This window comes from Trachypithecus francoisi, unplaced genomic scaffold (genome assembly GCF_009764315.1).
Source record: "Trachypithecus francoisi isolate TF-2019V2 unplaced genomic scaffold, Tfra_2.0 Lachesis_group12, whole genome shotgun sequence".
Lineage (NCBI taxonomy): Eukaryota > Metazoa > Chordata > Mammalia > Primates > Cercopithecidae > Trachypithecus > Trachypithecus francoisi.
This window is the reverse complement of record NW_022681457.1, coordinates 7811245-7838056: the sequence shown is the minus strand read 5'-3', so window position 1 is coordinate 7838056 and position 26812 is coordinate 7811245. Positions and strand designations below refer to the sequence as shown.

The following is a 26812-nucleotide window of genomic DNA, read 5'->3' as shown; positions in this document are numbered from 1 at the left end:
TGTCAACTTTTAAAAAGCGAGGTAAAGCATATTTCTTGGGCCAGGCATGTGGGCTCACGACTGTAATCCCAGCACTTTGGGAGGCCAAGGCAGGCAAATAACTTGAAGTGAGGAGTTCGATACCGGCCTGGCCAACGTGGTGAAACCCCGTCTCTACGAAAAATACAAAAATTAGCCTGGCTTCGTGGCGCGGGCCTTTAAGGCCAGCTGCTCCCGAGGCTGAGGCAGGAGAATCGCTTGAACCCAGGAGGCAGAGGCTGCATTGAGTCGAGATCTCACCACTGCATCCCAGCCTGGGCGACAGAGAAATACTCTGTCTCAAAACAAACAAACAAACAAAACAAAAAAACCAGAAAAAGCAAAAAGTAAATAATAATTAAAAAAAGAAAGTAATCGATCTCTTCGACAAATGTGCCAGTACAACTAAGTGGCTATCCACATGGAAAAGAATAATGTTGGATCCCTTTGTCACACCATCAAAAATTTTATTTTAAAACTTTTTTTTGGCCGGGCGCCGTGGCTCAAGCCTGTAATCCCAGCACTTTGGGAGGCCGAGACGGGCGGATCACGAGGTCAGGAGATCGAGACCATCCTGGCTAACACGGTGAAACCCCGTCTCTACTAAAAAATACAAAAAACTAGCTGGGCGAGCTGGCGGGCGCCTGTAGTCCCAGCTACTCGGGAGGCTGAGGCAGGAGAATGGCGGGAACCCGGAGGCGGAGCTTGCAGTGAGCTGAGATCCGGCCACTGCACTCCAGCCTGGGCCACAGAGCGAGACTCCATCTCAAAAAAAAAAAAAAAAAAAACTTTTTTTTTTTTTTTTTTTTTTTTTTTAGAAGAGAGAGGAGGAAGGTAGACCTGCGGCAGTGGGTGTTACTTGTCGCCCAGGCTGGCTTGGAACCTCAGGCTCAGCGATTCTCCCGCCGCTGCTTCCTGAGTAGCTGGGACCTCAGGTTCCCGCCCTGACGCCTCTGCTATGTTTAAGCAGCAGGTGGTGACCTCACTCCTCCCTGGCCTGAGCACTCCATCCCACACCCCAGGCGGTGGCTTTAGAGAAGTCCCTGAAGCTAAGCACAGGATAGACTCTCCCTCCCGAGTGAATGGACAATAGAAAGGGAGAGGATATCTGTTCTGTTCTGTGGGACGTCAGCGTGAAATAGTACGTGCGGCGCAGGCAGGGCTTTGCATTTCACATTCTAGTTTGCATCCCCCTTCCAGACAATTCCGGGGCTTTGGAATCATGCCTCAGCGTTTCTGGCCACTCTGGTCTCCAAAACACTGGGAGGGAGACTGAGAGACAAGCAGGTCCCTCCTCGGTCCTGCTCTCTGCCGGTTCTAAACGGCAAGGTCTCTCCGCCTCGCGCCCTGCCCCTATCTCGCTGAGGCCCCGCCCACCTCCTCCCACCTCCCGTCCAGGCCTGGCTTCTGTCCTGCGCGCGCAGATTAACGCAAACTCGGAAGCGGATCGGTTGGAGTGAAGGTCACATCACGCGGTGAGTTTTGCCCTGTGTTGCATTAAGTCTCCGCTTCCCAGGTCCCCGACGCTTCTGTCCCTGGGACGTGGGGTCCCCACAGACCTGGAAATTCTCGCCCGTCTTCCTTCGCCCAGAGCAAATTGAGACATCCCCGTGAGAGGCCGGGGGTCGCTTCCTTTTGGGTTTAAAGTCGCCCTGAGGCTGTTCCGGTCCCCGGTCTTTCTGCTATAGGGCAATGTATACACTTTCTATCGCGTAGTTTTCCTGCTCAAAACCTTGTTCTGACTCCTCCCGCCCCGCGCTATTTAAAGTCCTCACCCGCGAGGTGGATTCTTGCCTGGGGCGCTCCTCCCAGCCTCCCCCTCATGGGCCCTTGGAGCGCCAGCGCCCCGGCTCCAGTCCCGGGGACGCCCAGTCCTCTGCGTGTCCTGGGATCCTGCAGACCCCATCCTTGTTCTGAGGCGCACATCGCCCTCCCCACCTCCCTCCTCGTGCCAGGGCCTGCTCCTCCCCAGGTCTCCCCTCCGCAGTCATCGCTTCCACTGAACCCGCTCTGGGGAGGTCCCAGAGGCCTGTCCTGTGGCACGGGGTTTTCTTGCCTGCCGAGCTCCAGCCACTGGAAAATGCGCTCCTCCAGGATGCAGGCGTCTTACTCCAAACCCTCCTGCGATTGTGTGGGCCAAAGGGATCAGGAGACAGACAAGAGCAGTAGAAAACCTGAGACAGAGAAGAGAATAAAAAAGGCCCCTAACAGACAGGAAAAATAGAGGATTGATGAGGGATATGCCAAGAGATGGCAAAAGTGAAAAACAAAAAGAAAAACAACGTAGGAACACAGGAGGAGAAAAGCAACTGGAGAAATGTAGAGAAAACCCAGATGTACAGAGAGATGAAGCACGGCAAGGTAGGGGGAGTGAAAGCAAAGAGGGAGGCTCATCAGAGTGAGGGAGAGAGGCAGGGATTTGGAGCCAGGACAGACAAAGCAGAGTGGTGCTTGTATCAAGAATAGAGGGAGAACCACAGCAGGGAGGACAACTGCGGAGCTCAGGTGCCACAGAGTGGGGACAAGGGAGTCTATCAGGGAAGAGAGAATTTAACAGGGAGAACAGAGGAGGCGCAGAGATGGGAGAAGAGACAGAAATTGAGGACGATTGAAAGATTGGGGAGAAGGAGCAACAAGAGATTAAGTTGCGAGGATGGAGCAGAAGAGGTGGAAGGGAAGGAATAGAGGGAAGAAGAGGGGTACAAAATGAAGAGCAGAATCCCAGGGACAAAGAAAAGAAAACAAGAGCTAGAGAGAGAAGGGGAGAATGAGAGATATGTACAGAATTAGGGAGGGAAGCACAGTAATGAAGACAGAGGGGCTGGGCGCAGTGGCTCACGCCTGAAATCTCCGCACTTTAGGGGACTGAGGCAAGGGGATTGCTTGAGTCCAGGAGTTCAAGACCAGCCTGGGCAACATAATGAGACCTCCATCTCTGCCAAAAAAGATAAGTAAATAACCGGACCTAATGGTACACCTGTACTCCCAGCTGCTCTGGAGGCCAAGCTGGGAGGATGACTTGAGCCCAGGAGGTCCAGGCTGCGGTGAGCTGATATCATGTCATTACACTGCAGCCTGGACAACAGAGAGAGACATTGTCTCAAAAGAAAAAAAGGGGTGAGAGACCTTGGGTTTAGATAAGCGGGTAAGTTTGTTGGATATGATTACTTGTGACAGGTTGACTTCCATATATATAATCTAATATCTAAAAACTTGTTTAAATTATACAGATGAGATTGAGAATTTAAAAATTCATATCTATAAGACATAAACATTCTATAAATCTTGGCATCAGGGGTATCTTCCACTTGGAATCCCTATTCAGCCAGAGGGAAGTGACTTATTCAGTTGTGAGTCACTGCCTTTCCTTTTCCTAGGATGGGGTAGGACGTGGGTAGTGAAGTGGGAAAAAAGTCACTGTCTGTTATTACATAATACTTTAATTAATTAATTAATTAATATTTTGAGACAGGGTCTGGCTGTATCACCCAGGCTGTTGTGCAGTGGTGTGATCTCCTCTAACTGCAGCCTCAACCTCTTGGGTTCAAGCGATCCTCCTACCTCAGCCTTCTGAGTAGCTGGGACCAGAGGCATGAGCCACCTAGCCTGGCTAATTTTTGTATTGTTTTTGTAGAAATGGGATTTCACTATGTTTCCCAGGCTGGTCTCAAAATCCTGGGCCCAAAGGATCCTCCAGCCTTGGCCTCCCAAATTACTGGGTTTACAGGTGGGATTACAGGGATGAGCCACTGCATTTGGCCTATATAGCCTTCTCTTTTCTTTTCTTTTTTTCTGAGGGAGTTTTGCTCTTGTTGCCCAGGCTGGTGTGTGATGGCGTGATCTCAGCTCACTACAACCTCCACTTCTCGGCTTCAAGTGATTCTACTGCCTCAGAGAGGCAGGGTATTACACTGCAGCCTGGTCAACAGAGCGAGACATTGTCTCAAAAGAAAAAAAGGGACAAGAGACCTTGGGTTTAGATGAGTGGGTGAGTTTATTGGATATGATTAGGAATACAAGCTAACTAACAGTGAGTAGCTGGGGTTACAGGCAGGCACCACCACACCCAGGTAATTTTGTGTTTTTAGTAGAGACTGGGTTTCTTCATGTTGGTCCAGGCTGGTCTCTAACTCCCGATCTCAGGGGATCTGCCTGCCTTGGCCTCCCAAAGTGCTGGGATTACGGGCATGAGCCACCATGCCCACACCCATAGTAGTTTTTAAAATGGACATCAGGGCACGGTGGCTCACATCTGTAATACCAGCACTTTGGGAGGCCGAGGTGCATGGATCACGAGGTCAGGATATCGAGACCATCCTGGCCAACACAGTGAAACCCCATCTGTACTTAACAAATACAAAAATTAGCCAGGCATGGTTGCAGATGCCTGTAATCTCAACTGCTCAGAAGGCTGAGGCAGAATTGCTTGAATCTGGGAGGCAGAGGTTGCAATGAGCCGAGATTGCACCACTGCATGCCAGCCTGGGCAACAAGAGGGAAACTCCATCTCAAAAAATTAATTAATTAATTAATTAATAATAAAACTAAAAGCACCGGTCCTATTCACATGTAGTCAACACCCATGACCAAATTCTCTCAAAGGCACCATCTGCAGGAACATCCTATTGGACAATAAAAACTCTGAACATCGCTTTTGGCCAATATGATCATTCAGACCAGAGAGCCTACATCTTGTTTTTTACGTTTTTATTGTGCAATTTGTTTTATACAATGTTTTCTGTGATCTCAGTTTATAAATTTTCCCAGTACACAGTCTATGTTTTATATTTTATGCACAGTTAACTAGATAACTAAGGGCAATGCATATATATAAAATTGCTGTATTGCCTGGTGTTACCTAACTGTACCTCTGACATCATAATTGCACCCTCCGACACCGTTCGTCAGTTCTTATTCCTTGTAATGCTGTGTATTTACTTGAACTCATACATCAGAAGGTGGTGATCTTAACATGTATTTCAGTTCTTATAGTGTGTGCTGGTGGGAAGTAGAAGTTGTGGCTTTTTTCTTAAGAGGGAATTGTTTAGAATTCTGCAGGCTGTATAAATGTACTTATTATTTGCTTGCTGGTTTTATCATGGATTACAATGGTTTACTGATTAATATTTAAGATTTCACATATGGCTTTTCAGTATATGGTATGTAATATAACTGACACACTGCACTTGTTAATTTCAATAAGTCCCTGTTCTGCGTGGATATAGGTAATTTTATGACAGGTATTCAGAAAAAGATTGTATTAACTTTTTTTTTTTTTTGAGACGGAATCTCACTCTGTCAGTGCAGTGGCACAATGTTGGCTCACTGAAATCTCCACCTCCGGGTTCAAGCGATTCTTGTGCTTCAGCCTCCCGAGTAGCTGAGACTACAGGTGCCCACCACCATGCCTGCCTGATTTTTGTAATCTTTTCTTATCTTCTCTGTGCTATGATTGTTTGACAATACAGAATTTCCATTGATTTTGGTTACCCTGACATAAGCATGTTGTGGATTATTTACCAATATAGTATGTTGTTTGGTCTTTTAGAATTTATTTGTATACAGTAGAAATTCTGTAAATATGAAAAATATATAGTTTTCTTTTCCTTGATGTGACAGTGATATGTTTTTTGTAAACTGTGATGCACTTTAGGGTCACAGTGGAAAAACACTCCTGACTTTAGGCTTAAACATGTTTCTGCCGTGTCAGTGTTTTGTCATGATATTGGAAATAGGCTTCCATAGAAATGATTTGAAGGACATATAATCGCCCTTTATTTATTAAAGAATCTTACTCCTTTTGTGCTCCTAATCTTTGAAGATCATGTTTGGGAAGTTTAAAGTTAAGTATTTTTTTGTGTCATATTTCCACACTTCAGTATGGTTTACCATCTGGACTTAATTGGAAATGTATTGTGTTTTTATTTTGTAGATATCCCTTCCAAATGCTTGATGAAAAAGGTGGGAGGATCACTTGAACCAGGACGTTGAAGTCTGCAGTGAGCCCTGTTTTTGCCACCACATTCCAGCCTGGGTGAGTGAGCTACACCCTGTCTCAAACAAGCCAATAAATGAGAGGTACAATCCCTCCTTTGAAAATAAAGAGATTTTCTTTCCTTTCATCTCTTTTCTTAGGACATTTATTTAGAAAATTTGCAAATGCGTTTTCTGTCTTCTGAGGTAGTCTTTTCTTTACTTTTCTTTTCTTCTTTTCTTCTTTCAGATGGAGATGGGGTTTCACTCTTGTTGTCCAGGCTGGAGTTAAATGGTGTGATCTCTGGTCAGTGCAATTTCCATTTCCCCGGTACCTGTGATTCTCCTGCTTCAGCTTCCAGAGGAGCTGGGACTACAGGCACCAGCCATAATGCCTGGCTGATTTTTATAGTTTTGTAGAGATGAGGTTTCACCATGTTGGCCAGGCTGGTCTTGAACTTCTCATTTCAGATGATCCTCCAGGCTCGGCCTTCCAAAGTACTGGGATTACAGGTGTGAGCCACTGCTCCTGGCCCAGGGTTGTATTTCTGAAGAACTTGGTACTTGCTTTGAAAGACAAGCAATAGCCAGGCGCGGTGGCTCAGGCCAGTAATCCCAGCACTTCGGGAGGTCAAGGCGGGCCGATCCCGAGGTCAGGAGTTCGAGACCACCTGACCAACATGGTGAAACCCTGTCTCTACTAAAAATACAAAAAAATTAGCCGGGCATGGTGGCACATGCCTGTAGTCCCAACTACTCAGGAGACTGAGGCAGGAGAATTGCTTGAACCTGGGAGGCAAAGGCTGCAGTGAGCCGAGATTGTGCTACTGCTCTGCAGCCTGGGCAACAAAGTGAGACTCCATCTCAAAAAAAAAAAAAAAAAAAAAAAAAAAAGGCAAACAACAAGATAAATAGTACCTGTGTCTCAGTAGGAAATTAAATAATTCAAACATCAAATGATTCCAATGTAAAGCTTTGGACCTTTAAGTAATTCTGAGCCTTGAGAGGAATGTGGTCCTGCAACCTGAGTCCAGGGGAATGCAGGCGCAACTTCTAAGAGTTTTCCTGGCTGACCCTGGTGGCTCAAGCCTGTAATCCCAATACTTTGGGACACCGAGACTTCCAAGTCACTTGACTTCAGGAGTTCAAAACCAGCTTGGCCAGCTTGGTGAAACCCTGTCTGTACTAAAAATAGAAATTACAGGTGTCTGCCACCACGCCCAGATTATTTTTGTATTATGGTTAGTGTTAGGGTATTCCCCCTCTCTCGGGATGATGTTAATTAGCTGACGGAGATTCTCAACTCTGTTACCAAGTAGGGCCAGGATGAACTATGTGTAACCAATGGCGTCTCAAGTCCTCGTCCCTGAGGACTGATTAGTGTTTATCTTGAAAACACGTACTTAATGGGTTGTATAGAAGAGTGGCGTTTCTTTCTGTCTTTTCAACCTCTTAGCTGTTTGCCTCTATTTCCCGTCACATTCTGTCCTGAAGCTTATTTATTAATAAAATAGTTTTTCATTCTTTCTCTATTATCGTCGTAGAGATGATTTCTCATTTGGCGGAATACTCTTTGTTTTTCAATTATATTTTCTCACATTTAAAGAGTGAAGTAAAGAATATTTCCTGGGCCAGGCACGGTGACTCACAGCACTTTGGGAGGCCGAGGCAGGCGGATCACTTGAAGTCAGGAGTTCCAGACCAGCCTGGCCAGCACGGTGAAACCCCATCTCTACCAAAAATACAAAAATTAGCTGGGCATAGCCGTGTGTACTTGTAATAGCAGCTACTCCAAAGGCTGAGGCAGAAGAATAGATTCCACCCAGGAGGCAGAGGCTGCAGTGAACCACGATCTCGCAGCTGCACCCCAGCATGGGCCGCAGAGAACTACTCTGCCTGAAAAATAAAAGGAAAGAAAAAAGTAAAAAAAGAGAAAGTAATAGATCTTTTTCACAAATGTGCTGGGACAACCAACTGGGTATCCACGTGGAAAAGAATAATGTTGGATCCCTATGTAACACCATCAAAAATTTTATCTAAAAAGGGTTAAAAAAGAAAAAAAAAAGGCCAGACACGGTGGCTCACATCTGCAATCCCAGCACTTTGGGAGGCTGAGGCGGTCGGATCACGAGGTCAGGAGATTGAGACCATCCTGGCAAACACGGTGACCCCATCTCTACTAAAAATACAAAAACTTAGCCAGGAGTCGTGACTGGCGCTTGTAGTCCCAGTTACTCAAAAGGCTGAGACAGGAGAATGGCGTGAACCCGGGAGGTGGAGCTTGCAGTGAACCAAAATCGTGCCACTGCACTCCAGCCTGGGCGACAGAGCGAGACTCAGTCTCAAAAAAAAAAAAAAAGAAAGAAAGAAAAGTAATAAAAGAGTGAGAGAGAGAGAGATGAGGAAGGGAACCCTGACGGAGGGGATGTTACTTTGTCGCTCAGGCTGGCCTGGACCCCCAGGTCCAGCGATTCTCCGCCGCTGCTTCCTGAGTTGCTGGGACCTCAGGCTGTGTTTAAGCATCAGATGGTGACCTCACTTCTCCTTGGCCTGAGCACTCCCTCCTGCATCCCAGGCGGAGGCCCTAGGGAAGTCTCCGAAGCTAAGCACAGGGTGGACTCCCTCCCCTGAGTAAATGGAGAATAGAAAGGGAGAGGAGTTCTTTTCTTTTTTTTTGAGAACGGAGTCTCGCTCTGTCCTCCAGGCTGGAGTGTAGTGACACGATTTTGGCTCACTGCAAGCTCCGCCTCCCGGGTTCACGGCATTCTCTTTCCTCAGCCTCCCGAGTAGCTGGGACTACAGGCGTCCACCACCACGCCCGGCTAATTTTTTGTATTTTTAGTAGACACAGGGTTTCACCGTGTTAGCCAGGATGGTCTCGATCTCCTGACCTCGTGATCCGCCCGCCTCCGCGTCCCAAAGTGCTGGGATTACGAGTGTGAGCCACCTGGTCCGGCATTGAGAGGATTTCTATTCTGTGGGTCGTCAGCATGAAATCGTATGTTCCTTCCAGGCAGGGCTTTGCATTTCATATTATAGTTTGCATTCCCGTTCCATACAATTCCAGGGCTTTTGAATCGTGCCTCAGCCTTCCTCGCCGCTCTCGCCTCCAAAAACCCGAAAAACAGAGGCTCTGGGTGCGAGACTGAGAGACGCACAGGTTCCGCCCCGGCCCCGCCCTCTGCCGGTTCTAAAGGGTGAAGTCTCTCCGCCCGCTCCCCGCCCCCATCCCAGGCTCCATTAACCAGCTCACGGGTGGAGTCCAGGCCTGGCTTCTGTCCTGCGTGCGCAAACCCGGAAGCGGATCGCGTGACGTGAAGACCCTACCGCGGCACCTGAGTTTCGCTCTGTCTTATATTAAGTCTGCCCTTCCCAGGTCCCAGGCGCTTATATCCCTTGGACGTGGGTACCCCACGGACCTGGAAATTCTGGCCTGTCTTCTTTCACCCAGAGCAAATTGAGACGTCTCCATAAGAGTCCGGAATTTGCTGCTTTTTGGGTTTGAAGTCGCCAGGAGGCTGGTCCCCTACCCGCTCTTTCTGCTATAGGACAATGTATACACTTCCTATCGCATAGTTTTCCTGCTGAAAACTTTTTTTTGACGGTGTTGGGCTGGGGGCCCGTCAGGTCTTTCCCTTCCCACGAGGCCATATCTCACGCTGTCTCAGTGGGGAGAAACCTTGGAGAATACCCAGGCTTTTTTGGGCAGAGGTGCCTGTGGCCTTCAGCAGTACATTCTGTCCCTGGGTACTTGAGATTAGAGCATGGCGGTGACTTTTACCAAGCATACTGCCTGCAAACACTTTTTAACAAGTCACATCCTGCACAGCCCTAAGTCCATTATCCCTTGTCAATACAGCACATGTTTCTGCAAGCACAGAGTTGGGGCTAGGGTTACAGATTAACAGCGTTTCAAGGCAGAATAATTTCTCTTAGTAGAGACCCACATGAGGTTTCCTTTTTTTTTTTTTTTTTTTTTATTGAGACGGAGTCTGGCTCTGTCGCCCAGGCTGGAGTGCAGTGGCCGGATCTCAGCTCACTGCAAGCTCCGCCTCCCCAGTTTAGGCCATTCTCCTGCCTCAGCCTCCCGAGTAGCTGGGACTACAGGCACCCACCACCACACCCGGCTAGTTTTTTGTGTTTTGTTTTTTTTTTGTTTTTTTTTTTTTTGAGACGGAGTCTTGCTCTGTCGCCCAGGCTGGAGTGCAGTGGGCAGATCTCAGCTCACTGCAAGCTCCGCCTCCCGGGTTCACGCTATTCTCCTGCCTCAGCCTCCCGAGTAGCTGGGACTACAGGCGCCCGCCACCTCGCCCGGCTAGTTTTTTTGTATTTTTTAGTAGAGATGGGGTTTCACCGTGTTAGCCAGGATGGTCTCGATCTTCTGACCTCGTGATCCGCCCGTCTCGGCCTCCCAAAGTGCTGGGATTACAGGCTTGAGCCACCGCGCCCGGCCTTTTGTGTTTTTTTTTGGAGAGACAGGGTTTCACCGTGTTAGCCAGGATGGTCTCGATCTCCTGACCTCGTGATCCGCCCATCTCGGCCTCCCGAAGTGCTGGGATTACAGGCTTGAGCCACCACGCCTGGCAGAGATGGGGTTTCACCATGTTGGCTGGACTGGTGTAGACCTCTTGACCCCAAGTGATCCCCCTGCCTCTGCCTCTCACAGAGCTGGTATGACGGGCCTGAGCCACTGTGCTGGGTCTTTCTTTTGAGTTTCTGATTAGCCTTTCCAAAGGAGACACTCATATAGGCACCTATGTCAGGGAGCAGAAGGGTGACTTTGAATAGAAGGGGAGTCTGGCTCCCTAAGCAGCTCCCAGCTTGACTTTTCCATTTTGCTTAGTGATTTGGGGCCCCAATGTTTATTTTCCTTACACACAGCCCAATCTTCATCCCACCTCTGGTCCACATTGACTGTTCTGTGTGATTATTTTTGTGCCTTTACCATCCACTATCTGGATCTTGGTGAGAACAAGGCCCCAAAGAGAGAGCAGAGCCAGAACGTGGGACTGTGCTGGGCTCGTCTGCTGTGAGTGGAACTCAACCCTGGCTTTACATTAGAGTGCAGAGCATTTTGCAAATAGAGCATTTGTGCTCCTTTAGCAGGGTTCTTATTCTGAAGGGATGGAGCCCACCCTCAGTAATAGCTGCAGTGGCCCAGGTGCTTGTCATCTGTGTGCAGCACTGAGCATCGAAGCTCTGTGTCCTCCATTTCTGGGGGCTGAGCTCAGCCTGTGATCCACAGAGAGGTGAGGGGCTGTCCTCTGGATGGGGTTTGGTCAGGGATGAGTCTGTATCCTGAAAGGGAGATCAGTCTAGCCCAGCTCGCCCCTGCTGCCTTGTGTGTGGGGGCTTCTCCAGGAGGGGAGTGAGATCTGAAGACCGGGGTCAAACGTACACTTACAGGTCTTCCTGTGGGGCTTTCTTATCTGTGCATGATCTCTGGTGCAGAGGGCAGTGGGGGAACATCTTTCTACAGGGTGAAGTCTTCCCTGTTCGTGTGTTTTTGTCATGGGAAGGGAGTGAGTCATTTCTAACATGAAGTCTCATTTTTTTTTTTTTTTTACATACAGGATTGATTTCTAAAGACTCATGTTACGTGAGGAAGCAGCTGAGAAGAGGAAAGGAAAGGAGGCAGGCATGGCCCTTCCTCAGGTGAAGTGATGTTCCTCTGGGGATTAATCTGTCTCTTTTCTTTCTGAAATGCCAGGTGTTGTAGTAGCCAGTCTTTTCTGAGTCTGAAGCATTTTGCCTGACGCATTCACTTGCACTCACCCATGCCTGCCCTCAGTTCCTGTCACCTGCTCTGAGATTCCATGTCCTGTGACCCAGTGACATGGACTTGGGAAAAGGCTCCACTGGGCACGGTCCTGGGAAGGGCTCACACCCAGACATGGATAAACATGGAGTGTGGGCCCGTTGATGTCAGTGCTGCTGGGCAGCCTGGGTGGTTCAGGGACCACATCTGGATGTCAGCTTTTTGTGGACCAGATCAGAGAAGCTACATATGAAATATACATGTTGATGTGTACAGATATCTGGTAAATTCTGGACAGGGAGACGAATAAGGGGAGATATTGTGTATCTGATTTGTTATGCATTTGAAGCCACACTAGTAGATCAAGATGTCTCTGACTCCAAACTTTTTTTTTTTAAAGAGACAGGATGTTGATCCAGGTGTGGTGGCTCATACCTGTAATCCCAGCACTTTGGGAAGCCGAGGCAGGTAGATCACTTGAGGTCAGGAGTTCAAGACTAGCCTAGCCAATATGGTGAAACTGTATCTCTACTAAAAATACAAAAATTAGCTGGGTGTGGTGGTGCATACCTGTAATCTTGGCTTCTCAGGAGGCTGAGGCAGGAGAATCACTTGAACCCTGGAGGTGGAAGTTACCATATGCCGAAATTGTGCCACTGCACTCCAGCCTGGGAGACAGAGTGAGACTCTGTCTCAAAGGAAAAAAGAGAGAGAGAGAGAAGGTGTCACTCTGTGGCTTAGTTCTGGAGTACAGTGACACAATTCAGAGTTTACAGCAGCCTTAAACTCCTGGGCTCAACGAATCCCTACTTTAGCCTCTCGGAGAGCCTGAAGGATAGGCATGGGTCACTATATATATCTATGTATGTATCTATGTATGAATGTATATATGTATGAATGTATGAATGTATATGTGTATTTATTTATTTATATTAAGATGGAGTCACTCAGTCAACAAAGCTGGAGTGCAATGGCACGATCTCAGCTCACTGCAACCTCCGCCTCCCAGTTTCAAGCAATTCTTCTGCCTCAGCCTCCCAAGTTGCTGGGACTACAGACACCCACCTCCACACCCAGCTAATTTTTGTATTTTTAGTTGAGATGGGGTTTCATCATGTTGGTTAGGGTGGTCTTGAACTCCTGACCTTGTGATCTGCCTATCTGGGACTCATAAAGCGCTGGGATTAAAGATGTGGGCCACTGAGCCCGGCCTTATTTTTTATATTGTATTTTTATTTTGTTGTCCAGGCTGGAGTGCAGTGGTGCAATCATAGCTCACTCTCGCCTTGATATCCTGGCCTCAATTGATCCTCCCATCTTGGCCTCCCAAATTGCTGGCATTCCAGATGGGAGACAGCCAGCCCGGCTGGACTCTGCACTTTTTTGAGATGGAGTCTCGCTCTGTTGCCCAGGTTGGATTGCAGTGGCAGGATCTCAGATCACTGCAACCTCTGCCTTCCGGCTTCAAGCAATTCTTTTGCATCAGCCTCCCATACATCTGAGATTACAGGTATTCACTGCCATGGCTGGCTAATTTTTTTGTATTTTTAGTAGAGATGGGGTTTCACCATATTGGTCAGGCTGGCTGAACTCCTGATCTTGTGATTCCTCCAGCTGGGTCTCCCAAAGTGCTGGGATTACAGGCCTGAGCCACCCTGCTTGGCCAAACTGCAATTTTAATGACTCAGAATGGAATGGAAAGTGGAGATAGGCATCAGTGGTACAGGATGCTTTATTACATCATTGATTTTATTTTATTTTTTATTTTTTTTTGAGTTGAGTCTCACTCTGTCACCCAGGCAGGAGTGCAGTGGTGTGATTTCATTTCACTGTAGCCTCTGACTCCTGGATTACAGTGATTCTGTTGCCTCAGCCTCTCGAGTAGCTGAGTTAGAGGTGCACACCACCACGTGTGTAACGGCATGGCGGGATGTGTGTGCATGAATACATGGATGGATAAGCCCATGGTTTATGCAGAAAACACAACATTTGCAATAAGTTTTATTTTTTATAATAATTGTAATGATTTTAAGTATTTTTCATTTGCAATATGTTTTATTTTTTATAATAATTGTAATGATTTTAAGTATTTTTATTTGGAAGGCTGAGGCAGGTGGATCACAACATTAGGAGTTCAAGACCAGCCTGGCTAAGATGGTGAAACCCCTTCTCTACTAAATATACAAAAATTAGATGGATGCGGTGGCAGGTGCCTCAAATCCCACCTACTGGGGAAACTGAGGCAAGAGACTTGCTTGAACCTGGGTGGCAGACGTTGCAGTGAGCCGAGATTGTGCCACTGCACTCCAGCCTGTGCAATAGAGTGAGACTCCATCTCAAAAAAAAGAAAAAGAAAAAAGTAAGAAATACTGTGGAGGATTATCTGCATGCCTGTGTGTGTCCATTCAGTGACCTTGTAGGATGCTCCATGTTCTCACCCTTGGACCTTTATCACATTCTCTCCACTAGATAAACCTGTGGCAGTTTAGTTTAAAGCTGTGTCTGTTACTTAGGTGTTTATATTCAAATGTGAATCCCAGACATCCGGATTCAGGTGCTCGTGTTGATATTTTTAGCTATTTGATTTGTGGCAAGTTTCCTAGAGTGTGTGTGATGCAGCTGACTCCAAGTACAGATCTTCCTTCATGGGATAGTATGTTATTTTATGGCTTAAGACACGGGAAACAGTTAGAAGAGTGTATAGCACATGGGAAGCATTCAAAAATATTAGTCATGGCTGTTGCTGTGATCATGACAGTTTTTTGTTTTTTTGTTTTTTGGAGACGGAGTATTGCTCTGTCACCCAGGCTGAAGTGCGTAACATGATGTCGGCTCACTGCAACCTCTGCCTCTTGGTTTCAAGCAATTCTATGGCCACAGCCTCCTGAGTATCGGGGATTATAGGCACCCACCACCACGCCCAGCTAAGTTTTGTATTTTTAGTAGAGAAGGGGTTTCAGCAAGTTCCTAGGCTGGTCTCGAACTCCTGACCTCATGATCTGCCCGCCTTGGCCTCCCAAAGTGCTGGAATTATAGGCATGAGCCACTGTGCCTGACCAATCGTGATAGTTTTTTGATTTGGACTTTTCTTTCTTTCTTTTTTTTTTTTTTTTTTTTCCCCTGAGACGGAGTCTCTCTCTGTCGCCGGGCTGGAGTGCAGTGGCCGGATCTCAGCTCACTGCAAGCTCCTCCTCCCGGGTTTATGCCATTCTCCTGCCTCAGCCTCCGGAGTAGCTGGGACTTCAGGCGCCCGCCACCTCGCCTGGCTAGTTTTTTGTATTTTTTAGTAGAGACGGGGTTTCACCGTGTTAGCCAGGATGGTCTCGATCTCCTGACCTCATGATCCGCCCGTCTCGGCCTCCCAAAGTGCTGGGATTACAGGCTTGAGCCACTGCGCCCGGCGGACTTTTCTTTCAAAGCCATTGGACTTTGTCCTCTCTGAAACAGCACGTGTATCTTAGCTCATCTAGAGACTTAATATCACCTGGTATGTTGAACATTATATCTGACATGTCTCTAGAGAAAACCCTATGTTTGCTTTTTTTTTTTTGAGATGGAGTATCAGTCTGTTGCCCAGGATGGAGTGCAATGGTGCCAACTTGGCTCACTACAGCCTCCATCTCCTGGGTTCTAGTGATTCTCCTGCCTCAGCCTCCTGTGTAGCTGGAATTACAGGTGCCTGCCACCAAGCCTGGCTAATTTTTATATTTTTAGTAGAGACAGGTTTTTACCATGTTGACCAGGCTGGTCTTGAACTCTTGACCTCAAATAATCTGCCCGCCTTGTCTTCCTGAAGTGTTGGGATTACAGGCGTGAACCACCATGCCTGGCCCTGTGCTTCCTTTTCATTTATATAGTTTTTATATTGTCCATAAGATCACTTCCGTAGTGACTTATGGGATCTTAAAATCTTTGAAGGAAAAGTATAATAAAATGCAACTACGGGGAAAAAATACTCAAAAACACCTTAACGTGGTTTTGCCAGAACAACCTTTGATCAAATACATACTTATTTTCTCTTTTCTCATTTCCTGTGAAGGTGCTAACTCCGTCCTCCATAATGTTTTGTGGAAATGTGTGTTTCATTTTAGGGACGCGTGACTTTCAGGGATGTGGCTATAGAATTCTCACTGGCGGAGTGGAAATGCCTGAACCCTGCGCAGAGGGCTTTATACAGGGAAGTGATGTTGGAGAACTACAGGAACCTGGAGTCTGTGGGTGAGGAAAAGTCCCTGCAGACATGAGGAGTCTGCTCTTGTCTGTCTTGGCTCTTCCTGGTTTTGTATTTTCTTTTGTGATTTTGCCCCATACGTGGTTGTTTTGTTTTGTTTTGTTTTTTGTTTCTGTTTTTGTTTTTTAAGATGGAGTTTCGCTCTTGTTGACCAGGCTGGAGTGCAGTGGTATGATCTCGGCTCACCATAACCTCTGCCTTCCAGGTTCAAGCGATTCTCCTGCCTCAGCCTCCCAAGTAATCCCAGCTACACCACCCAGGCATGCACCACCACACGCAGCTAATTTTGTATTTTTAGTAGAGACGGGGTTTCTCCATGTTGGTCAGGCTCGTCTCTAACTCCCGACCTCAGGTGATCCACCCACCTCGGCCTTCCAAAGTGCTGGGATTACAGGTGTGAGCCACTGTGCTCAGCTCATTCTGGTTTTTGAGGAGCATCACAGAAGCGTCTCTCACTGGCACTGTGACAATGTTCATCCCATAAACTAATGATCATCTTCTCTAAGCAGCAGTCAGTGGTGTTGAAATTCCTCCTAGTGAGGAGGTCATTTGGGCTCACAGCCTCATATATATGAGGCTCTTGACTGAACTCTTGTTCATTTCACATTTTCACACCAATATGTGCCATTGTTCATTTTTAACAAGAAAACCTATGTTCCCATTTTTTATAGGATCAACCCTGTAACAGATATGGTTTTCATCAGTCTTAGTGAGGGAGCTTGTGAAGTTGAATGGGGTTTCCATACTTTACTTCTACTATCATTTCCTTAAGATACAGTGGCTTTCAACTTCTTGATTTCTGTGTTTTGTTTTGTTTTGTTTTGTTTTTATTTTTTTTGATTCAGAGTCTCACTCTGTTGCCCAGGCTTGAGTGCAGTGGCGTGATCTTGGCTCACTGCAACCTCCACCTTTTGGGTTGAAGTGATTCTCCTGCCTCAGCCTCTTGAGTGGCTGGGATTACAGGCATGTGTCACCACACCCAACTAATTTTTGGTAGTTCTATTACAGATGGTGGTTTTGCCATTTTGACCAGGCTGGTTTTGATAGCCTGGGCTGACATGATTCAGTGGCCTTGGATTCCCAAAGTGCTGGAATTACAGGCATGAGCCACCGCCCCTGGCCCCATCTGAGTTTGTTTTTAAGGCTGAATAATATTCCATTGTATGTATATACCACATTTTGTTCATATATTTACCTGTCGATGGACATCTGGATTGGTTTCTTCTCTTTATTCTCATAAATAATACTGCCCAAGTGGGTGCGGTGGCACACACCTATAATCCCAGCACTTTGGAAGGCTGAGGTGGGTGAATCACCTGAGGTCAGGAGTTGGAGACCAGCCTGTCCAACGTGGGTGAAACCACATCTCTATTAAAGGTACAGTTCCTTTTTTTTTTTTTTTTAAGACTGAGTATTGCTCTGTCACCCAGGCTGGAGTACAGTGGTGCAACCTCAGCACACTGCAAATTCTGCCTCCTGGGTTCAAGCAATCTCCTACCTCGGCCTTTTGAGTAGGTGGGATTACAGACATGCACCACCATGCCTGACTAATGTTTTGTATTTTTTTAGTAGAGACAGTGTTTCACCATGCTGGCCTGGCTGGTCTCGAACTCTTGACCTTGTGATCCACCCACCCATCCAGTGTGCTGGGATTACAGAAGTGAGCCACTGCACTCAGCCAGGCTCTGTTTTCACAAGCACATCACTACCTACGCATCCAGGGGATCCTTGTTCTCCCCCATGGTCTCCTACATTGCTGCACTGTACTCTTCATAGCGTTTGTTTTTTTGTGTGTGTATGCATTTCTGGAATCTACACAGGGGATTTTGTTGAGTATATGCTTGAAAGTAGAAATCAGAGGCATTGAATTTAAGAGATGTAAAACTGCTTTCACCTCAGGCCACCATACTACTGCTTTCTTGGATCTCTTTCATTCTTGTCCGTTGCCCATATTGTAATTTGCATAGTTAACCTTGGGTCAATATTTTACCATTGGCTAAATTAGTTCCACTTTCCTCCAAGCTGAAGATTTGGTCTATCTTAGTGGAATTCTATTCCTACAGACGTGCATGCACAAAGTTCACTCCTACATGCCCATTACTTCCTGCCTTCCACACTTACCCTTCCTTTCCTGGCCTTGCCTCACATGATACATTGATCTGGATGCAAATACTGTTTCTTTCCACCCTATTGATTTTGTAATGCCTGATTCCCCAATTTCCCTGTGAACCCCTCCCCTCCAACACTACTCTCACGGAGTAAGTCAAAACCTTATTCATCCACTGGACAAAATTATAGGAGGCTGCCTGAATCCATGTGTGCAGGGCATGATGACTCAGCACATGGTCCATGAGGGATGACTTGGCACCACTGTCAGCAGCACAGCTCAGCCCTTGTGTCCCCCTTGATGTGCTTCTTTCTGTTCTCTTTGAATTTTCTGTGACTGGTCATTTTCTGTACTGCCTGGGCTGACTATTGTGCCTAAGAACATGTAGTGGGATGCTTCAGGCCCAGGATCAAGTCTTGTCCCTCACCTACCGTATGTGCAAACTGGGGTCAAGTATATGGACACTGTGGGCCCTGCTGTCGTTATTTGAGAAATAATGTTAATTTGCTTCCAGGGTTGTTTTTTGTTTTTTTTTTGAGATGGAATTTTGCTCCTGTTTCCCAGGCTGAAGTGCAATGGCACAATTTCAGTTCACCGCAACCTCCATCTCCTGTGTTCAAGCGATTCTCCTGCCTCAGTCTCCCGAGTAGCTGGGATTACAGGCATGCTCCACTACGCCTTGCTAATTTTGTATTTTTAGTAGGGATGGGGTTTCACTGTGTTCGCTAGGCTGGTCTCGAACTCCTGACCTCAAGTGGTATACCCTCCTCAGCCTCCCAAAGTGCTGGAATTACAGACATGAGTGCCCGGCCTTTTTTTTTTTTATTGAGACGGAGTCTCGCTCTGTTGCCCAGACTGGAGTGCAGTGGCCGGATCTCAGCTCACTGCAAGCTCCACCTCCCGGGTTTACACCATTCTCCTGCCTCAGCCTCCCGAGTAGCTGGGACTACAGGCGCCCGCCACCTCGCCCGGCTAGTTTTTGTATTTTTTTAGTAGAGACGGGGTTTCACCATGTTAGCCAGGATGGTCTCGATCTCCTGACCTCGTGATCCGCCCGTCTCGGCCTCCCAAAGTACTGGGATTACAGGCTTGAGCCACCGCGCCCGGCCTTTTTTTTTTTTTAAGTGAAATTTCCCTCTTGTTGCTCAGGCTGGAGTGCAATGGTGCAATCTTGGCTCACTGCAACCTCCACTTCCAGGGTTCAAGTGATTGTCCTGCTTCAGGCTCCCAAGTAGCTGGGATTATGCCTGGTGCAAGCCTGGCTAATCTTTGTATTTTTAGTAGAGATGGGGTTTCTCCATATTGGTAAGGCGGGTTTCCAACTCCCAACCTCAGGTGATTCATCCACCTGCTTTTTAAAACAAGTGAATACTATTAGACCTCTTCATATATTACAAGTTTTATAGTAGAGACTCTAAACTTCCTTTGTTTAATAAGATTTGTCAGCCTTGGCCGGGCGCGGTGGCTCAAGCCTGTAATCCCAGTACTTTGGGAGGCCGAGACGGGCGGATCACGAGGTCAGGAGATCGAGACCATCCTGGCTAATACGGTGAAACCCCGTCTCTACTAAAAATACAAAAACTAGCCGGGCGAGGTGGCGGGCGCCTGTAGTCCCAGCTCCTTGGGAGGCTGAGGCAGGAGAATGGCGGGAACCCGGGAGGCGGAGCTTGCAGTGAGCCAAGATGGCACCGCTCACTCCAGCCTGGGCCACAGAGCCAGACTCTGTCTCAAAAAAAAAAAAAAAAAGCCGGGCACGGTGGCTCAAGCCTGTAATCCCAGCACTTTGGGAGGCCGAGACGGGTGGATCACGAGGTCAGGAGATCGAGACCATCCTGGCTAACACGGTGAAACCCCGTCTCTACTAAAAATACAAAAACTAGCCGGGCGAGGTGGCGGGCGCCTGTAGTCCCAGCTACTCGGGAGGCTGAGGCAGGAGAATGGCGTAAACCCGGGAGGCGGAGCTTGCAGTGAGCTGAGATCCGGCCACTGCACTCCAGTCCGGGCGACAGAGCGAGACTCCGCCTCAAAAAAAAAAAAAAAAAAAAAAAAAAAAGATTTGTCAGCCTTCGGTTATGTTGATGATGAGATGCCTCTTTTCCTGTCTCACTCATTTTACTGTTCTGTCAAAAATAGCGTACACTGGCCAGCCGCAGTTCGAGACCAGCCTGGCCAACATGGTGAAACCCCGTCTCTAGTAAAAATACAAAAATTAGCTGCGCGTGTTGGTATGAACCTTTAATCCCAGCTTCTTGTGAGACTGAGGAGAATCACTTGAACCTGGGAAGTGGATGTTGCAGTGAACCCTGATCGCACCACTGCACTCCAGCTCGGGTGACAGTTACATTCCATTCCCCGCCACCCCCCAAAAAAATTAGCCAGGCATGGTGGCATGTGTCTGTATTCCCTGCTACTCAAGAGGCTGAGGCATGAGTATCTCTTTAGGTAGGAGAATCATACCACTACCTGGGTGATGAAGCATTACTGGTCTCAAAAATAGATTTTAAAAAATAGCTTAAACTGGAAATCTTAAGACATAGAAATGTATTTCTCACGAATCTGGAGAGTGGGAAATCTAAGAGCAAGATGTCAGTTAGATTGGTTCCTGGTGAGAGCCTTCTTCATGGTTTAGCCCAGCCATCTTCCTGCTGTGTCCTGACATGGTGTAAACAGGAACAGACAATCAGCTCTTTACTGTCTCTTTTTATAAAGGCATTAGTCCTGGCTGGGCGTGGTGGCTCATGCCTGTATTCCCAGCATTTGGGAGGCTGAGATGGCCAAATCACATGAGGTTGAGAGTTTGAGATCAGTCTGACCAACATGGAGATACACCGTCTTTACTAAAAATACAAAATTAGCCAGGAGCGGTTGTGCATGCATGCCTTTAATCCCAGCTACTCAGATGGCTGAGGGGGGAGAATCGCTTGAACCTGGGAGGCAGAGGTTGTGGTGATCCTAGATCACACTATTGCACTGCAGCCTGGGCAATAAGAGTGAAACTCTTTTTCAAAAATAAATGAAAGAAAATATACAATTAAAAGCCCTAGTCCTATTCACAATTAGTCAACACCCATGACCAAATTCTCTAAAAGGCCCCATCTGCAGGAACATCCTATTGGAGAATAAGAAACCTGATAATGGCTTTTAGCTAAGACGAACATTCGGGCCAGGGAGCATACATCATATTTGTTGTTTTTATTGTGCAATTTGTTTTATACAATGTTTTCTCTGATCTCAGTTTATAAATTTTCCCAGTACACAGTCTATATATTTTATGCATAGTGAACTAGATAACCATGGGGAATGCATATATACAAAATTGCTGTGTTGCCTGGCTATTACATAACTAGAGTTGTGACATCATAATTGCAGTTTTCTACACTATTGGTCAATTATTTATCTATTTGTTTGTTTGTTTGTTTGTTTGTTTGAGACGGAGTCTTGCCCTGTCACCCAGGCTGGAATGCAATGGCGAGATCTCGGCTCACTGCAACCTCCGCCCCCTGAGTCCAAATGATTCTTTTGCCTTACCTTCCAGAGTAGCTGAGATTACAGGCACCCACCACCACATCCAGCTGTTTCTTTTTGTATTCTTAGTAGAGATGGGGTTTCCCCATGTTGGCCTGGCTGTTCTCAATCTCCTGACCTTGTGATTCACCTGCCTCAGCCACCCAAAGTGCTGGGATTACAGGTGTGAGCCACCTTGCTCAGCCATTAGTCAATTCTTATTTCTTAAAATGCTGTGCATTTTCTTGACCTCATACATCAGAAGGTAGTGATCTTATCATGTATTTCTTTTCTTATGTTGTGTGCTGATGCTTAAATAGAAATTGTGGCTTTTTTCTTAAGAGGGAATTGTTTAGAATTCTGCAGGCTGTATAACTGTACTCATTTGCTTGCTGGTTTTATCATGGGTTACAACATTTTATTTTTTATAATTTTACATATGGCTTTACAGTATGTGGTATGCAATATAACTGACACACTACACTCGTTAATGTCACAAAGTGTCACCGGGTGCAGTGGCTCACACCTGTAATCCCAGAACTTTGGGAGGCCGAGGTGGGTGGATTACTTGAGGTCAGGAGTTTGAGACCAGACTGGCCAAGATGGTCAAACCCATCTCTACTAAAAACACAAAAATTACACAGGCATAGTGGTGCATGCCTGTAATCCCAGGTAGTCAGGAGGCTGAGGCCGGAGAATCACTGCAACCCAGGAGGCAGAGGTTGCAGTGAGCTGAGATCATGCCATGGCACTCCAAGCTGGAGTGCAAGATTCCATCTCAAAAAAATAAAACTACAAAAAATTTTTCAAAAGTCACTAAGTGCTTGTTCTGTGTGGATATAAGTAATTTTATGACATTTATTCAGAAATACATTGTAACTTTTTTTCTTTTTTTTTTTTTTTTTTTTTTTCCTTTTTTTGTTTGAGGCAGAGTCTCACTTTGTCTCCCTGGCTAGAGTGTAGTAGTGTGATCTTGGCTCACTGCAACCTCTGCCTCTCAGGTTCAAGAGATTCTTGTGCCTCAGCCTCCCAAGTAGCTGTGACTGCAGGCATGGACCACGATACCTGGCTAATTTTTGTAATCTTTTCTTATCTTCTCAGTGCTATAATTGTTTGACAATACAGAATTTCCATTGCTTTTGCTTATCCTTACGTGAGCTTGTTGTAGATTATTTACCAATATAGTATATTGTGTGGATTTTTTTTTTTTAGCATTTATTTGTATACAGTGAATATGCTTTAAATGTGAAGAATACATATTTTTCTCTGCATTGATGTGACAGTAATATGTTTTTTGCAAATTGTGATACACTTTAGGGTCATGGTGGGAAAAATACTCCTCACTTTAGGCTTATACATGTTTGTGCCCTGTCAGTGTTTTGTCATGATACAGAAAATAGACTTTCATAGAATTGATTTGAAGGACATGTAATCGCCCTTTATTTATTAAAGAATCTTACTCCTTTTGTGTTCCTATACTTTGAAGATCATATTTGGTAAGTTCAAAATAAGTATTTTTTTGTGTGTCATATTTACACACTTCAGTATGACTTGCCATCTGGACTTAACTGGAAACCTGTTGGTGTTTATATTTTGTAGATATCACTTCCAAATGCATGATGAAGGAGGTCTTGTCAACAGGGCAAGGCAATACAGAAGTGTTCTACCCAGGGACATTGCAAAGACCTGAAAGTCATCACATTGGAGATTTTTGCTTCCAGGACATTGAAAAAGAAATTCATGACATTGAGTTTCAGTGTCAAGAAGATGAAAGAGATGGCCATGAAGCACCCATGACAAAAATAAAAATCTTGATTGGTAGTACAGACCGATATGATCAAAGGCATGCTGGAAACAAGCCTATTAACGATCAGCTTGGATCAAGCTTTCATTCACATCTGCCTGAACTGCACATATTTCAGATCAAAGACAAAATTGCTAATCAACTTGAGAAGTCTACCAGTGATGCTCCCTCAGTTTCAGCATCCCAAAGAATTTCTTGTAGGCCCCAAACCCAGATTTCTAATAACTATAGGAATAATTTCTTGAATTCTTCATTACTCACACAAGAACAGGAAGTACACATGACAGAAACATCTTTCCAATGTAATGAGAGTGGCAAAGCCTTTAATTGTAGCTCACTCTTAAGGAAACACCAGATAATCCCTTTAGGAGACAAACCATATAAATGTGATGTATGTGGCAAGCTCTTTCATCACAAGCAGTACCTCGCATGCCATCAGAGATGCCACACGGGTGAGAAACCTTACAAGTGTAATGAGTGTGGCAAGTCCTTCAGTCAGGTGTCATCCCTTACATGCCATCGTAGACTTCATACTGGAGTAAAATCTTACAAGTGTAATGAGTGTGGCAAGATCTTTGGTCAAAATTCAGCTCTTGTAATTCACAAGGCAATTCATACTGGAGAGAAACCTTACAAGTGTAATGAATGTGACAAGGCTTTTAATCAACAATCAAACTTTGCACGTCATCATAGAATTCATACTGGAGAGAAACCTTACAAATGTGAAGAATGTGACAAAGTTTTCAGTCACAAATCAACCCTTGAGACACATAGGAGAATTCACACTGGAGAGAAACCATACAAATGTAAGGTTTGTGACACAGCTTTCACGTGGCATTCACAGCTGACTCGACACACCAGAATTCACACTGTAGAGAAAACTTACAAGTGTAATGAGTGTGGCAAGACTTTCAGTCACAAGTCCTCCCTTGTATGCCATCAAAGACTTCATGCCAGAGAGAAATCTTACAAATGTGAGGTTTGTGACAAGGCTTTCATGCGGAATTCACAACTGGCAAGACATACTAGAATTCACCCTGGAGAAAAACCTTACAAGTGTCATGAATGTGGCAAGACCTTTCATCAAAATTCATATCTTTTAATTCATAAATCAATTCACACTGGAGAGCAACCTTACAAATGTGAAGAATGTGAAAAAGTTTTCAGTCGCCAATCAAGCCTTGAAACACATAAGGTAATTCATACTGGAGAGAAACCATACAAATGTAAGGTTTGTAACAAGGCTTTCGCGTGTCATTCCTATCTGGCAAAACATACTAGAATTCATAGTGGAGAGAAACCTTACAAGTGTAACGAGTGCGGCAAGACCTTCAGTCACAGGTCATACCTCGTATGCCATCGTAGAGTTCATAGTGGTGAGAAACCTTACAAGTGTAATGAGTGCGACAAGACCTTCAGTCGCAGGTCATCCCTTCATTGCCATCGTAGACTTCATAGTGGTGAGAAACCTTACAAGTGTAATGAGTGCGGCAATACCTTCCGTCACTGGCCATCCCTTATATACCATCGTAGACTTCATACTGGAGAGAAATCTTACAAATGTACTGTTTGTGACAAGGCTTTTGTGCGTAATTCACTCCTGGCAAGACATACTAGAATTCACACTGCAGAGAAACCTTACAAGTGTAATGAATGTGGAAAGGTTTTTAATCAACAATCACACCTTTCACGTCATCATAGAATTCATACTGGAGAGAAACCTTAGAAATGTGAAGCATGTGACAAAGTTTTCAGTTGGAAATCACACCTTAAAAGACAGAATTCATACTGGAGAGAAGCCATACAAATGTAAGGTTTGTCACAAGACTTTTGGGAGTGATTCACACCTGGCACAACATACTGGAATTCACACCGGAGAGAAACCTTACAAGTGTAGTGAGTGTGGCAAAGCCTTTAGTGGACAGTCAACACTTATTCCCCATCAGGCAGTTCATGGTATGGGGAAATTTGACTAATGTAATGATTCTCACAGTCTTCAGTAACGCTAAAACCATTGCAAATCATTTGAGAACCCATAAAGAAGGGATATCTTACAAGTGTAATAAATGTAGTAAAGTTTTCAGACATCGTTTGTACATAGCAGTTCATTGCCAAACTCATACTGGAGAGAAACCTTACAAATGTCATGACTGTGGCAAGGTCTTCAGTCAAGCTTCATCCTATGCAAAACATAGGAGAATTCATACAGGAGAGAAAGCTCACAAGTGTGGTGATTGTGGCAAAGCCTTTACTTCACATTCACACCTCATTAGACATCAGAGAATCCATACTGGACAGAAATCTTACAAACGTCATAAGTGTGGCAAGGTCTTTAGTCCGAGATCACTCCTTACAGAACATGAGAAAATTCATTTTTGAGCTAACTGTTCCCAATGCAATGACTGTAGCAAACCATCAGGCATTAATTGACATTAGAGTCAATTCAGCATTGACTCGAGTTTCTGTTGACTTAACATTGAGTTCAAGCCTTAATTGACATTAAAGTGTTTGTGTTAAGAGGATTGGGCCAGGTGTGGTGGCTCAGGCCTGTTGTGCCAGCACATTGGGAGGCCAAGGCAGGTAGATTACTTGAGGTCAGGAGTTTGAAACCAGCATGGCCCACACATGTGAACCACTTGTCTCAGCCTGTTTTTTGTTTCTGATTTTCTATTATTATTATTATTAATTATTGGAGATAGTACTTTTTAAAGATATAGTACTTCTTTGAGATAGTACTTTTTAAAAGGGATATACCATAGTACTTTTTAAAAGGTATATCAGCTGGGTGTGATGGCTCACGCCTGTAATCCCAGCACTTTGGGAAGGTGGCGGATCATGAGGTCAGGAGATCAAGACCGTCCTGGCTAACACGGTGAAACCCCGTCTCTACTAAAAATACAAAAAATTAGCCTAGCGGGCGCGGTGGCTCACGCCTGTAATCCCAGCACTTTGGGAGGCTGAGGCGGGCGGATCACAAGGTCAGGAGATCGAGACCACGGTGAAACCCCGTCTCTACTAAAAATACAAAAAATTAGCCGGGCGCAGTGGCGGGCGCCTGTAGTCCCAGCTACTCAGGAGGCTGAGGCAGGAGAATGGCGTGAACCCAGGAGGCGGAGTTTGCAGTGAGCCGAGATCGCGCCACTGCACTCCAGCCCAGGGGACAGAGCAAGACTCCGCCTCAAAAAAAAAAAAAAAAAGCCTGGCGTGGTAGTGCGTGCCTGTAGTCCCAGCTACTGGGGAGTCTGAGGCAGGAGAATGGCATGAACCCAGGAAACGGAGCTTGTAGTGAGCTGAGATCGCACCACTGCACTCCAGCCTGGGAGACAGAGCCAGACTCCGTCTCAAAAAAGAGAAAAGAAGGAGCAAGGGTAATACATAGGGGAGCGGCAAGCAAGTTCTTATTACTTGCAATACATC

General features: G+C 45.9%; 3 protein-coding genes across 5 annotated transcripts in view; 2 read left to right on the top strand and 1 right to left on the bottom strand.

Annotated features, from left to right (window-relative positions):
• The window catches only part of LOC117093612 (zinc finger protein 813-like), a 361257-nt gene that overhangs the window by 207040 nt on the left and 127405 nt on the right, over positions 1-26812 (bottom strand). The gene's annotated exons all lie outside the window — the stretch shown is intronic.
• LOC117093610 (zinc finger protein 83-like) overlaps positions 1-26812 on the top strand; it is a 241235-nt gene that overhangs the window by 108529 nt on the left and 105894 nt on the right.
• Positions 1402-26252, top strand: LOC117093617 (zinc finger protein 611). The gene is made up of 4 exons (XM_033228980.1): positions 1402-1493; positions 11565-11646; positions 15841-15967; positions 23191-26252. The coding sequence occupies exons 2-4, from the start codon at positions 11584-11586 to the stop codon at positions 25119-25121; spliced, it is 2121 nt and encodes a 706-aa protein (XP_033084871.1). The 5' UTR covers positions 1402-1493; positions 11565-11583; the 3' UTR covers positions 25122-26252.